This window comes from Cygnus atratus, chromosome 4 (genome assembly GCF_013377495.2).
Source record: "Cygnus atratus isolate AKBS03 ecotype Queensland, Australia chromosome 4, CAtr_DNAZoo_HiC_assembly, whole genome shotgun sequence".
NCBI classification, from domain to species: Eukaryota; Metazoa; Chordata; class Aves; order Anseriformes; family Anatidae; genus Cygnus; species Cygnus atratus.
The window spans coordinates 26,477,910-26,490,759 of NC_066365.1; the positions used below are offsets into that span (position 1 = coordinate 26,477,910).

Genomic DNA, 12,850 nt, shown 5'->3' on the forward strand with positions numbered 1-12,850 from the left:
CATCACGAATATGTCAGCAAGAGATGTCTAACTTAACCCTACTTTAAAAAAAAAAAAAAAAAAAGACTAAAAATGCACTTTGCAGCAACTACATAATTCTGTCTTTTATACAACAAAAGCACCACCCATTTTCAAATTGGGAAACCAGCTACTCTACAATTATATAATTGAGGCAAATCTGAAAAAGTCTGTTTCAGAAAGTTTTAGTTTGTACTAATTTTATATTAAAAATTCCTAACTGTTAATTTTGTTTCAGGGAAATTAAATGCAAAAATCAACATAAATACTGAGAAAACATGACAGTCAAAGTAATAAATGGTCATACAGAAGTTTTTAATGTTTGTTTAAATCATCACAGTAATCAGAATTTTTACTGTAATGATATGCAGCTCTACCACACTATTATAAATAAAAACATTAAGATCAATATTAAATACAGCTCTAGGCAACATCACAGATTAACAAAGTATGCATTCTTCATGAACCAGCAACTGATTGGTTTAAAAATAATAATAATGCTGACACTTTCACCCTCCCATCCACATTTTTTTTCAAATTAGGAACTTGAGTAAGGCGCTGGAAGTTTTACATTAGAAAAATTTTGTTGAACAGCAGAGGCACACATACTTCAGTATCAGAATTTCTAATGCATGTTTACCAGGGACATTTTAAAATGTCAACAGGGAAAGCTTAGCAGCTGAGAACAGTAAATGGATGCACAATTTATATGCAGCACTTGGAATCCATACTGAAATTATAAAACACAGCAGGGGTGTGAACTGTATTTTAATTCAGACAGTACAGTCTGTAGAATCAGGTGCAAATTAATACAGTACATACACAGCAGTGTTTTAGGATGAGGAAAACATCAGAAATGGCAGAGGTTCCAAACTGATTTAAAGCAACTTTTTATACATGTAGTGCATTTATATTCTTCCACTATAGAGAAAAAAAATAGGTAACAGATCAGCATCACTGACAACTTCCAGAGCTGCCTTCTGTATGGGAGCCAAACTCTGCTCTTCGTAAAGTTTCTGCAGGTTCACCCAACGTACCAGAACAAACGCTGAACCCCTGGCATTGGCTTTGCTTGGAAGAATACAGCCTGTTGCTGCAACGCAACAGCCTCAACGCAGCCGGATGCCATTTCAGCTCCACAGCTGCTCTTCGTACAGGGGCTGATCACACTGAGCCCACTGGCACATTACACTTTCTACTGGTTCCAGTTACTGCAGGAGATGAGATAGAGTAGATGGCAGTTTTATACTCCGAAAATAGGCTAAAATCCAGCAGAGCACTTTAAGCGCTGACATTATTTTGGAGCTTGCCAGCGGTACCAGAGTGTTGTTTCGGGATGTTACCATTCTTTAAGACAAAGTCAAGCTGAGTACTTTGCTGAAAAAAGACGTCTGAGGTAACTATGACAAACGCTTTAGAGATGCCCAAGATTTTGGACATTAACCGTCTAAACCTTTGGAGTCCTGTGGGCATAGCTGTTAATAAGGAAATTTTATCTAGCCACATATTGTGAAACATGATTCTGTAAGTTCTGTAAGCCGTATTTCTTAGGGTTTTTCCTCCCTGCTTCACTTATGGCACACTGCCTTTGTGTCCACACGTGTTTGTGACAGTTTGAAAAAATAACTGAAACAAATTAATTGGTGACTGAAAGAAAGAAGTTAGGATGTTAGGAATCGGTCAGTTCACCTGCTGCCGCCCTGTGTGCTGCTGCTCAACTTTGAAGTCCTGCCAAACTTTCAAGTACTGGATTTGATTCTGCCCTGCCGCTCATCTTCAGTGGCTACATACCATTTATAGCTCTATATACTTGGAAAAAGAAGTCAAAAGCAATCTAATACTTATAGTTGCTTTTTATTATTTTTTAAAACCCTGAAGTTTTATTTCTTTTAATAATATTTCTAGTATTACTGTTCCAGTTATCTGCTCAAAAAGTAACGGCAGTGAAAGTTACATTTGAAAATGATCTTATATGCATGTTGGATCATAAAGAAACCATTTTGTTTAAACCCTTCATCTAGTTGTAAACATTTGCTAATCCTCCATTACTCAGAGAGGATTGTGAATTATTCTATAAAATCACATTAAAAAGGTAATTAGTTATGTGAGATATTAACTGATTTGTATTTAATAGATTTTTTAATTCATAAAAATATAAATAAAGAATGGTAAAACTTCAAGAAAAATAATATACATTTAGTGCAAGTTATGAGTTACATTTCTTCCTACCATGTCAGCAGTGGAACATCTTTTGTGGAGAAGAAAAAATAAAAATGAGCAGTCTCAAATTTTACAGGGGGGGGAAAATATCTCCAGTGTTGTAGCATGCAATTTTTACCAGATACACGTATACAGAATTGTTCCAGCTCTTAACTAGTAGATAGCAGTACTTTTCCTTATACTGCACAACATTGGTATATATCCTAGTGTTTTCAATAATACAAAAATTGCATAAGACCAGGTCACATTATTGATATTTTCTGCAGCAAAAACAGTATTTTTCTCTGAAACTCTAGTTTCACGTTTCATTTTTCTCACATCACAGCGCGTGGGCTGAAAGATGTCTCGCATGGTTCTTGCAAGGTATTACCTGTTCCATCTGTTTTTGTCGCAGTGGATCTGTACTGCCCCAAGCATTTCATGATGTACAAACTTACATGTTTAATGGCACAAGAAAAACCTCCCTTCTTGTGATCCAACCTCAGTAACTCACAGTACATCTCAATATGAGAAACAACTGCTTCAAAAGGGCACACCAATTTTAAAGAGGCTTTGTTACGGCTCAGGAGAGAGAGAAATAAAGCTCTTCTGGAATGTAGAAAGGTGACGTGTAATAATTATACATTTCATGAGTTAACACAACAGTTTTCAGTGGTAAAAAGGGCAAGACCTTTCAGTCTCCATAAGATGGCTCAATTCGGAATGATCCCTCCAGAAACAGGGACTAAGAACACATCTCTTCAATGCTGAAGTACCAGGCTGGGGCTGGAGAATTGCGCCACCTCGCACGGCTCTCCCACTGCACTATCATGGCAGACCTGATGCCTCGGGACGCATCCAGTGCAGGACAGCAGCTCTCCCTTCCCACGCTCCCATCAGCCTTCCTCCTCTCCACAGCTTCCCCCAGACCAACTCCTGATTTCCAGCAGCACTGTTACGCAAAAACCCAGCTCTCGTTTCTGATTTTAGAAGTATCTCCCAGACTAAAGTGTTGTGCTATTCAACAAATGAACCTCCTCTTCAGTTTCCTCTCTCTCCTCAGCTATGGGTTTCAGTTGAACATTATTGAGGCGGGGTCTTGGTTTGCCGTCTGGGCCATATGACGGAGGATATCTTTTTTTGTTATAATGCCAAGGAGGCGCCTGAAAAGGACAAATGGAAGACCGCTGTTAATCCAAGCAGGAAAATAAGAAACCAGAACAACATCTGTAGCCAAGTCCTTTTTGTTGACAGGGATAGAGCAAAAGTAAACAGCCTGATTTTCTTATTTAGACAAAAACATTTTATTAATCAAAATACTGAGTAACCACCAGTTTGTTAAAACACAGCAATGCTGAGACACCACATTGGATGGTCTCTGACAGCTGCAGGCCATTTTGATGAAATACAAGTAATACAAGTAGAGACCATGACGATTTTTATTTAACTTTGTTTCCACAAAAAATGAATTTTTGATTAGCATATGCCAACAAAAAAAAAATAAAAAAAGAGGGACAAAGAAAAAAGAGGTATGAAAAAGAAGTGATACTGATCCCATTTCAAAAGGGATGTATGTGCCAGCCTAGCCATCAGAAGTGATGTATCACTTGATGGCCCAAAAATCCTAATAGCAAATTGAACTCCCCTTCCCTCCTTTTTTTAAAATCACAAGAATCTTTGTAGTCTGATGCACTGGCTCAGACTGAATATATGTTCATAGGAGCACACTGTATTTGCCACAAAACTTTTGCAAAATAATCAATGATTAACTAGGTTTTGGAGTTTACAGCTTTAGAAAATAAACAGAAAATAAGTAAGTTTTCATGTTCAAATTTAGATACTGTGCTCTTATGACAGGGTCTTAATTGCTTTTTATATTATAATTTTGTGAAATATCAAAAAGGATGAGACTGTCCGAAAGGGTAATATCACAGGAGAAGCAAAGAGCAGAATAAATGAGCCGCTGCCCTTGTTATTCTGGTTAGTACTTTTTTTTTCTTATTAAAGGACGCATGAAATACTTGTGAAATATTAGCATAAAATAAGAACATAATTAGCATGTTTTGCACATAAGCAGCTAAACTTGGTGGGTAGGTTTAGTAGAAACGCAGCTATTGCAGAGCAACCCATGTCCAAATTAAGAGAAGTCTATCTCATAACTAAGGTTAGATCACAACATTGCGGTTAAAACAGTTTCTAGATTCTGAAGTAAATAGTAAATGTATTAGGCATGCCATTTAGTGGCTTGATTTCACTGGACGTTATAAAAAGGAGTACATTAGTTGCTGTAGGTAACAGCAGCAGAATCACAGGACTTCACATAAAATCGCAGGACTTTACTTGAAAATAAGAGTACTTCTAAAAATCACGGTGATAAATGGGGATTACAGGGAACATCTAATGCTGCAATATATTAAAAACATGCTTGGCTTTGCTTCTCAAAAGATGTGATACTTCGCTATTTAACAGCTATTTAAAGCTGTCAGAATCAGAAAATAGCATATATAATTTTTTTATTTCACATTATGAGGGGAAAAAAGGTATTCCTAGCTGTATGCTTTCCCACCGAGGGAAATCAAAAGATCAGCTCGATGGATCTATATGATCTGAAGAACAAGATATCAAAGTCTATTTTTTACCTTCCTTTAATGTTGTGACTAACAGTACGTCCACAGTTAACAGCCTGATTTCTGCAAAAGAATTTTGCATATTGTTTTCTGTTATGGTTTGTTTAATACAAATTTTTAGTAAAGGAGGATTTCATTGTTCAGCCGATGTCATAAAAGTACTGAACAGTTCACAAGTTTCATGCTTCCTGACTTCTAATGTGTCTAATTATGAGATCTGATATATCTAATCACCAAGGGTTCGACGTGCTGCTTTAGTTGCTCGAGATGCTCTAATATGTTCTTCTTTGTGATGATCCCCAAGACAATCCTGAAACAGATCATGTTATGCTAATAACTGTGTGTGAAATCAAATAAAAAAAAAGTTCTAGTCATAATGAAAAAGGTCTAGAGTAGAGCAAAACTAAAAAAGAAAATGGGTTGCAAGAAAGCTAATGAGATAGTTAAATGAAAAATGATTTGAAAGTCAGCACCCTTTCCCAGACTTTTTTTTTTTTGTCTGTCTTCTAAAATGCTCAATCTTCAACAACCCCAGAGCAATGTTTTTCATATCAGGTACAGGTCAGGGAAGTATATTTCATCCCTTCTCCTCAAATTCACCTTTCTTCAGATTTCAGTGGCACTGAAACTAAAATCTACTTTATCTCCTTTGTTTGTTATTTTCTCCTCACAACTACAGAAAATTATTTATATTTTAACAAGCCACACTAAATAACCAAAGTAATAACTGTCAAGTCAAAGCAATCGAGGTTTGAAGCTGCACTACAGAGCAGCGTTATATGGCATCCCCAGGAACAGACAAATTTCTTATTCACCATGGTATAAATCAATCCACTCCCTGGAATGGATGTTCTGGTCACAGCTAGGAAGAATCAGCTTCGTCTTTACATAAATCTGTATCTGTCCTCAGCAATTTCTGCACAGTTCTTATTTGTAATTGGATCGGAACCAGTAAGTTGGTGTGTGTCTTCATGTCTATTCAATTTGCATGAAATTTGCCAAAATTTCATAGTCCTCCATGTCCACATGACTATGTATCACTCGGAGTACTTTGCTGACCTTGTTGTAATGGATGACACACTCATGGAAGACCACAAGTTTGTAAACTGAACTAGGACAACAAATACAAGTGTCACGAAACAGCAAATTTTTAAAGTCATCCATACTTGTCAATACTTTATCATAAAGTGATTAAGAACTCACAGTACAGCTTGACATAGCTTTACAAGACTCATCTTTCTTTAGAGTCAATTTTGCAATCGATGTCAACGTTTGAGCACTCAACCACAACAGAAGCTATGGAAAAAAACATCGTAATATGTATCACTGAAGTTTTATCAACTCAAATTTCCCTGCACAAAACAGGAATAATTGCATGTCTGCACTGACTTCTAAGTGTCAGATCACAATGCCATTTCTCTGGCATAGGAAGGTTTTTAAAGAGCTACTTATACTTCTGAAAACAGCTATTTGACATTTGATATATTTGATTTCTTATTTTTTAAGAAAAAAATTAAAATACATTTGTTTTAAAATACACCTGAATAAACAAACTTGGAAATCAGTGCAGTGGTTAAATATTTGCCACTTAGAGCAGCAGTCAACAGCAAAACAAGATAAATCCCACCCATATTTCAGGCTTCTTGATTTTGTCCCATGAACAGAGATCCTAAATAATGTGGATTAACAGACAGCGTTTCACTTCTCAGGTGACTTAAAAGACATGCTAGAGAGAAAGCAAGATATTATGGCAGAAGCTGCAATGCTGTGTGTCAAGTGGTTAACACAAGTGATACAGGAAAGCAGAATGTTGAAGTAGAACAGTACTCAGAAAAGGATCTTGTAATAAAAAAAAGAAATATATCAGATAAGAGAATTTTAATGAACATTTCTCTGTCTCCATGCCAAGGGCCAATTTATTTGGTGGTAATCACATGACAACTCCCTACAGTCATATTTACAAACATCCAAATCTTGTAATTACTTTCTTGAAGTATTTCAAAGTGCAGAAGTAAAGGTTGCAGACTGAAGTTTCAGAACGAGTAGCAGTTACTTAGTTTTTAGTATTCCAAATCTAATAGCTTGGTGGTAATTGTCATTACCAAACTCTAGAAGAGGAGGTATTGAACAGACCTTTCTCTCCCTTGCTTCTTATGAACCCAGGTAAGCTCAACAGCTGATGTACTTCATATTGACAGAACACACACAAGCAGGAAATACAGGCCTTAGACTGCATCACACGAGACTAAATTTCTGTAGGACAAATTCTGTCTCCTCCACAAGTCAGTTGCACACACAAAACTGTTGCTGAATGAGAGCTAGTTTTTTTTCAGAGCATCTTCAGACAACATAAACTACTGCCTGCTTACCTGGAATACAAGGGAAGAGTAAGAATTTAAGTGAAGTGCCACTACACAGCACCTTCTTGACATACAGCACCAACTATATGGATCCAAATACCATGAAAGCTTTGATCCTAGAAGTGAAAGTTACTGTGTCTAACAAAATGAACAGCATTGCTGCCACTTTACTCACCCGTTGTGTGTTACAAGGCACTGCCTCAAACCCAGCTTCCGGAAAATATCAACCACTATTTCCATGGGCGTGTGGTCTGTCACGGTGAAAGGGCTCATGTCAAGTATGCTCCTAAGCTTCAAAGGCCGAGGGCTTTCTGCTGGAAGCGATGGGGTATGCTGGGCAAAACAGACCCTGGAACTACCAACAATCCCTTCCTGCTTCTTTCTAGCACTTTCTTTAAGAAAGATGAGGGTTGGGGGGGAGACAGGAGAGGGAGAAAAATGTTACGTTCTTGGAGAAAGATGATTTAGTACAAACAGAAAATTCAATCAACACTACCAGGCTCTGACGTTGTTATTCCCTAGACGTTGATATCCTGATGTTGTGTTTCTATACCCACTGCTTTATCCCCAAGAAGCATTCGTGCAGAAATCACAGCAGCCATCTGCCATGCAGGTTTAGCCATTCTTCAGCTACTACCCTTCTCGCTCCCATAATTAACTTGTATTTACTGTGGAGAGGTGGAAATACTTAAAAACTATCATACAGTAAGCACACAGACAGCTGCTGAAGAACCTGTCACAAAGAAAGCCAGTCTCAATTGATGGCTCCCCCCTATAAAGATGACAAATGCTGTCATTATCATCATCATAGAACAGCTCGGGTTGGAAGGGACCTTAAAGCCCACCCAGTTCCAACCCCCTGCCATGGGCAGGGACACCTCCCACCAGAGGTTGCCCAAAGCCCCATCCAGCCTGGCCTTGAGCACCTCCAGGGATAGGGCATACACAGCTTCTCTGGGCAGCCTGTTCCACCCTCTCAGAGAAGAATTTCCTCCTAACATCTAATCTAAATCTCCCCTCTTTTAGTTTAAAACCAATCCCCCTTGTCCTATCATTCAAGTTTTAAAGCTTTAAAATCATTTCAATTAGAATATATAACAATAAAATATTGGAAGATAATTACCTATTGCGATAGTTAAATCTCTTCTTAAAGCAAAGCCCACCAGTCTCTGTGATTCTTTTGACATAATAACAGGAAAACCGTTATAGCTGGTTTCGTTGATCAAGTTTTCTATGTCTTCAACTGTCATGTTATCCTGTGTCAGAACTGCTAATGGCGGATCACTTCTTCGAGGTCTCATTACATCAGCGGCCAGTGTTGTGTGAGTAAATTCCTCCTTTGCATCCAAGAAGGGATATCCATTCAGTCGGATGTGCGCCTCATAGATGCCTTCCCTACCAAAGGCATCTCCTACCCACTTACTGGTCATGACTGCAGCCATTAGGGGCACAATATATTCCAGCCCTCCTGTTAGCTCAAAGACAATAACTACCAGGGACACAGTCATCCTTGTCACGCCACCTGCAAGAAAAATGGTAGCCATTAACATTCTAGAATCAAGTAATATTGAGTTTAGTTTTCCTGCCTTCCTGTTGAGAACTGCAAACATAACTTTGTGCTGTTGTTTCATGCAAACTATGAATAAAATTATGTCTTTTTTGAAGCCAATCTTAAGTTAAAAATACTGAGACATAAGGAAACCCAGTAAGACAATAATTTGGAAAAAGAACAGTACTAATGCAGGGAAGGAACAGCTAGCAATTCAACAGCTGTATTGTCCAAAGTATTAAGAATTTAATGCTGCTGTTGAATCATAAAACTTCAATAGAACTCCGAGCTGATTCAATCTTTCTTGACAATGGGACAAGACACGGATTATATTTCTCTTTTACTAGTAAGATGTTTGTTCCACAAAGGTTTCTGATACCATATCTTCTTCATTCAGTAAAAACACATGGTCCTTCTTTCAATGCATTCAAAAGCGATTCACATTGTACTATTAAAAAAAACACAACCTCTCCAAGAACTAGATTTGTTCCCCTGGTACATTTGATTGGTCAAATACTCTTCCCTAAGGAAAAAACACTACTTTTGCCAGAGCTACACCAATACCTTTTAAGTTTAACTTCTAAGGTAACTAAATCAGGACAAGACCTTCAGAGATCTTCTAGTTTAGGTGCCCAACTTCAGCCTCTTTGAGTGAAGCTGAATTTCAACACTTTGTAAATCAGACTTCTTAAAAGTATGTCTAACCAGACTCCCCAAATCATTAGACACTTCTGAAAGTTTTATTTACATTATGAATTTAAAGAACATTTGTTACAATTCATGCAGAAGTGGCAGCAGATCACATCAGCTCCTTATAACAATTTCAACAGTACTTGACTCTTTAAGTCCTCTATACATTTCAAGAGTGTTTTCTAGGTGAAGTCGTAGTAACAACTATTGATGCCAAAAAGAGACAAACACTCCTATTTAAATTTTTCTATTTCTCATCATATAATCAATTTAAATTTCATGTTGCTCTTCAGATCGTAAGCATCTGATGGTTTCCTGTAGATAAGCGTAGTCTTCTGAAGAGAGGGAAGTCCACATGAGAAAGTGTTCCAATACTGCCCATGTTTATACCTCCCTTCATTTTTCATTGTTATTTTGGTAACGGAAAAAATCTGCCATCTATTTTGTTGCAATTTAATTACCTAAGCATGCAGCAGCACCAACCATGGCATAAAGACCAGGTGTAATGCAGTCAGCTCCAACTTCACACCATTCTTTGAAAATGAACCAGTCGTGATGGTAGTAAGCCAGCTGCTCCACTGCAATTCCTACAATCCTTCCTGCTATGGCTCCAATTGCCATACTAGGTATGAACAACCCAGATGGAACCTACAACAGAAACAGAAGAACTGCTGTCATGCTTGTGGGAACATATTTGAGGCATATTTTTAGAATTGGTGTGTTGTTGTTTGCTTTCTTTTTCCCTCCAGAAGAAATGCAAATACTGAAACTGTCACGTTAAAAACACGTAAACTGACACTGCAAGGCTAGTAAAACTTAACACAATGCTACTCATACCCCTGACCAACTTAGTTAGCTGAATCCATTTTATGAGCACATTTATTTGTATTTTACTGTATTTAAGAGCGAATCTATTACCTATACAGGACCACAAACTATATTCTCAGTGCTAACAGCACAATTCTGTCCAATGTATGTTTGCCGAATCTGAGCTGTGCTACTAGTACTGAAAACTCTTTGATTTCTCATCTCCCTTATTATACCTCACGCTCCTCTAAACCAACATTCACTTACTAAATAAGCTTTGCACACAAAAGGATTGCCTTCACAAATTGCTTCCCAGCTCCTATAAATCACACGACCAACAAAACAGGTCATTTTAAAAAGAAGCTTCACCTACTGTAACACAATTCTCCAAATGAAGTAGTACATATAGAACACTAAGTACACTAAGAGGCAGGTAAACTGCTGTTAAAAAAAAAGCAGGTAACATTTCTGTTAAAACAAAAAAAAACCAAGCATTTTTCTGCTGTAATTTTAGTTATTTAATCTGTTTTTCTGTTATTAACTAAAACCTGGAAAGGCCACATAGCCTTGTCATAGCCTTGTCATAGCAGAATGGTTTAGTGAAATCTTACTGCAAGCTTATATCAGTAGCAGCAAGAGTGAGAAGTGAGGGTTCATCTGAGAAACCACTGTTGTGCATCTTTTCTCCTCCTTAGGAAGCTAATCTTTCAAAAAAAAAAAAACACACACACGAAAAAACATACTGTATCTAAATGTGTCATTAAACCAGAAAAGCCTGCTGCTTCTCCTCACAGCATCTGTTGGTATCAGAAATACATTCCACTATGGCTGAGGTACAAATCTTAACCACAGGTAGTAAAATTCTTACTTTGCATCTAAACAAACCTAAACTCATCTTGTCAAAATAACTTCATTACAAAATTGCACTACTGGTATAATGGGAAACACCAATTATTTATTTTTTCCACTGCAGAGCTGTGAAATGTAAGTATTATGCAATTCCAAACTACAGATTTTGCCCTGGAATCCAGTAGCTGATGCAAAACTGTATTTCAGAACCTATTCACATTATTATATTATCAATATTTATGGTTGCAAATAATTTCTAACATGCAAACCAAGGACAAATCAATACACCAAAGTCTGTCTGAAAGTCAGCTGCATGAGTTTTGTTGAAAGGTTTAATAATCCTTCATTCCCATTCCTGAATTACCTAATATTTTCAGTGTTGATGGCAGTAGCATTCAGTGCTGTCATTTCAGCATAATATCCCAATCATGCATTTATACCACTACTATTTCCCACAATTGTTTCTAAGCCCCTTTTTAACTGTTAAAATACATTTTTTTCCCCTGAGTAAAATTATTTCTTCGTGAGCACTACTATACCCTGAAAAATTAGCATTTCAGACCTAAAAGTATTTGAATGTATCTTTGAAACTGCCTAGATCCTAGTCTGTCAGGAGTATGCCACAGAAATTCAGGCTCCAAATGGAAATTACATCGAGATTGTTTCTTATTCTTTGTTAACATATATTTTTTGTGCATTTATCTCCTCTTCTTTTCATCACAAGTGGATAATGGTTACAGGTCTATCTGATTACAATTTCACAGTTGCATCCCTTTCCCCAAGCCTCTGAATCACACGTCACAAAGCGGAGAGGAAGTTTCACACAGAAAGAGCAAGGAAAACCAAGTAGGTTCCACCCTGTCTCAGCTATCTTTTCCAGTGCATGCCAGCCTAACTGAAGGTATACTTCAGAGAAAATGGCTTATACTCTGGCACGTGCATCATCTTTGAAACAAGCAAGGAATCAGGATATATGTGCAAATTTCCACTTCTTTAGTAGAGTAGTTGGATACCAGTCCGGGTCTGAGGCCAATCTGCAATCCCATCCCAAACTGTTCATCATCAGCTATTAAACGCAGAACAAGTCCACTGAAAATAAACAGTCCGTTATATACATATATTGTACATGTGTATACAATCTATTTACTCTTGCAGTGTTGTTCCATGTTAGACTGAAAAATAAGTGCTGCCAATCAGCTTTCTGGCGATCCCTATCCATGGCAGTAAAAGCAGTAGGAATCACCAGACCCCACAGGCAGCTGCATCGCTTTGCTCACCTCACAGACCATCAGCTCCCAAGGGGAAGGGGCAGAACTTGTGTGTTTGCACATGGCTACAGCTCCAGGAACAGACCTGGAGAATTCGGAGGATTTTAATCATGATTTAATGATTTCATGACCAACTCTTTTTTTTCCCTTTCACAGAAATAAAGCTCAAAGTATAAATAAATACAATATTCAAGTGACATTCCCTTCTCCAGATACTGCCTGACATTTTAACCTGACATATGCTTCATAGCTTCAGACAAATGTAGATAGCACAATCCCATCAGCAACTGCAGCACAAATCCTTGCTTATTTGTAAAGTGGTAAATATATTATTCTTACAACAGATTGCAAGTGCTAAAGGTATGAGAAAAGGAACCAAAACCAAGTAAAGAGGAAGCTCTACCTTTCTGTAACTGAGTGAATTCTAATACACTAAGTGTGATCCTGTGCTGACAACTCCATGAGAAAGCCAGATGCACATGA

The 12,850-nt window shown here is 37.6% G+C and overlaps 1 protein-coding gene across 4 annotated transcripts in view; it reads right to left on the reverse strand.

The window, feature by feature from the left end:
• Positions 1-314: 314 nt before the first annotated feature.
• Positions 315-12,850, reverse strand: part of CLCN3 (chloride voltage-gated channel 3) — a 62,293-nt gene continuing 49,757 nt past the window's right edge. For 2 of the 4 annotated variants that reach the window (XM_035549541.2, XM_035549550.2), the window contains 5 exons: positions 9,905-10,091; positions 8,328-8,726; positions 7,380-7,596; positions 5,079-5,154; positions 315-3,380 (listed from right to left, as the gene is read on the reverse strand). In XM_035549541.2, coding sequence (XP_035405434.1) covers positions 3,222-3,380; positions 5,079-5,154; positions 7,380-7,596; positions 8,328-8,726; positions 9,905-10,091 — 1,038 coding nt within the window. In that variant the 3' untranslated portion in view covers positions 315-3,221. The remainder of the gene's footprint in view (positions 3,381-5,078; positions 5,155-7,379; positions 7,597-8,327; positions 8,727-9,904; positions 10,092-12,850) is intronic. The other 2 variants (XM_035549557.2, XM_035549562.2) reach the window with 1 other exon arrangement.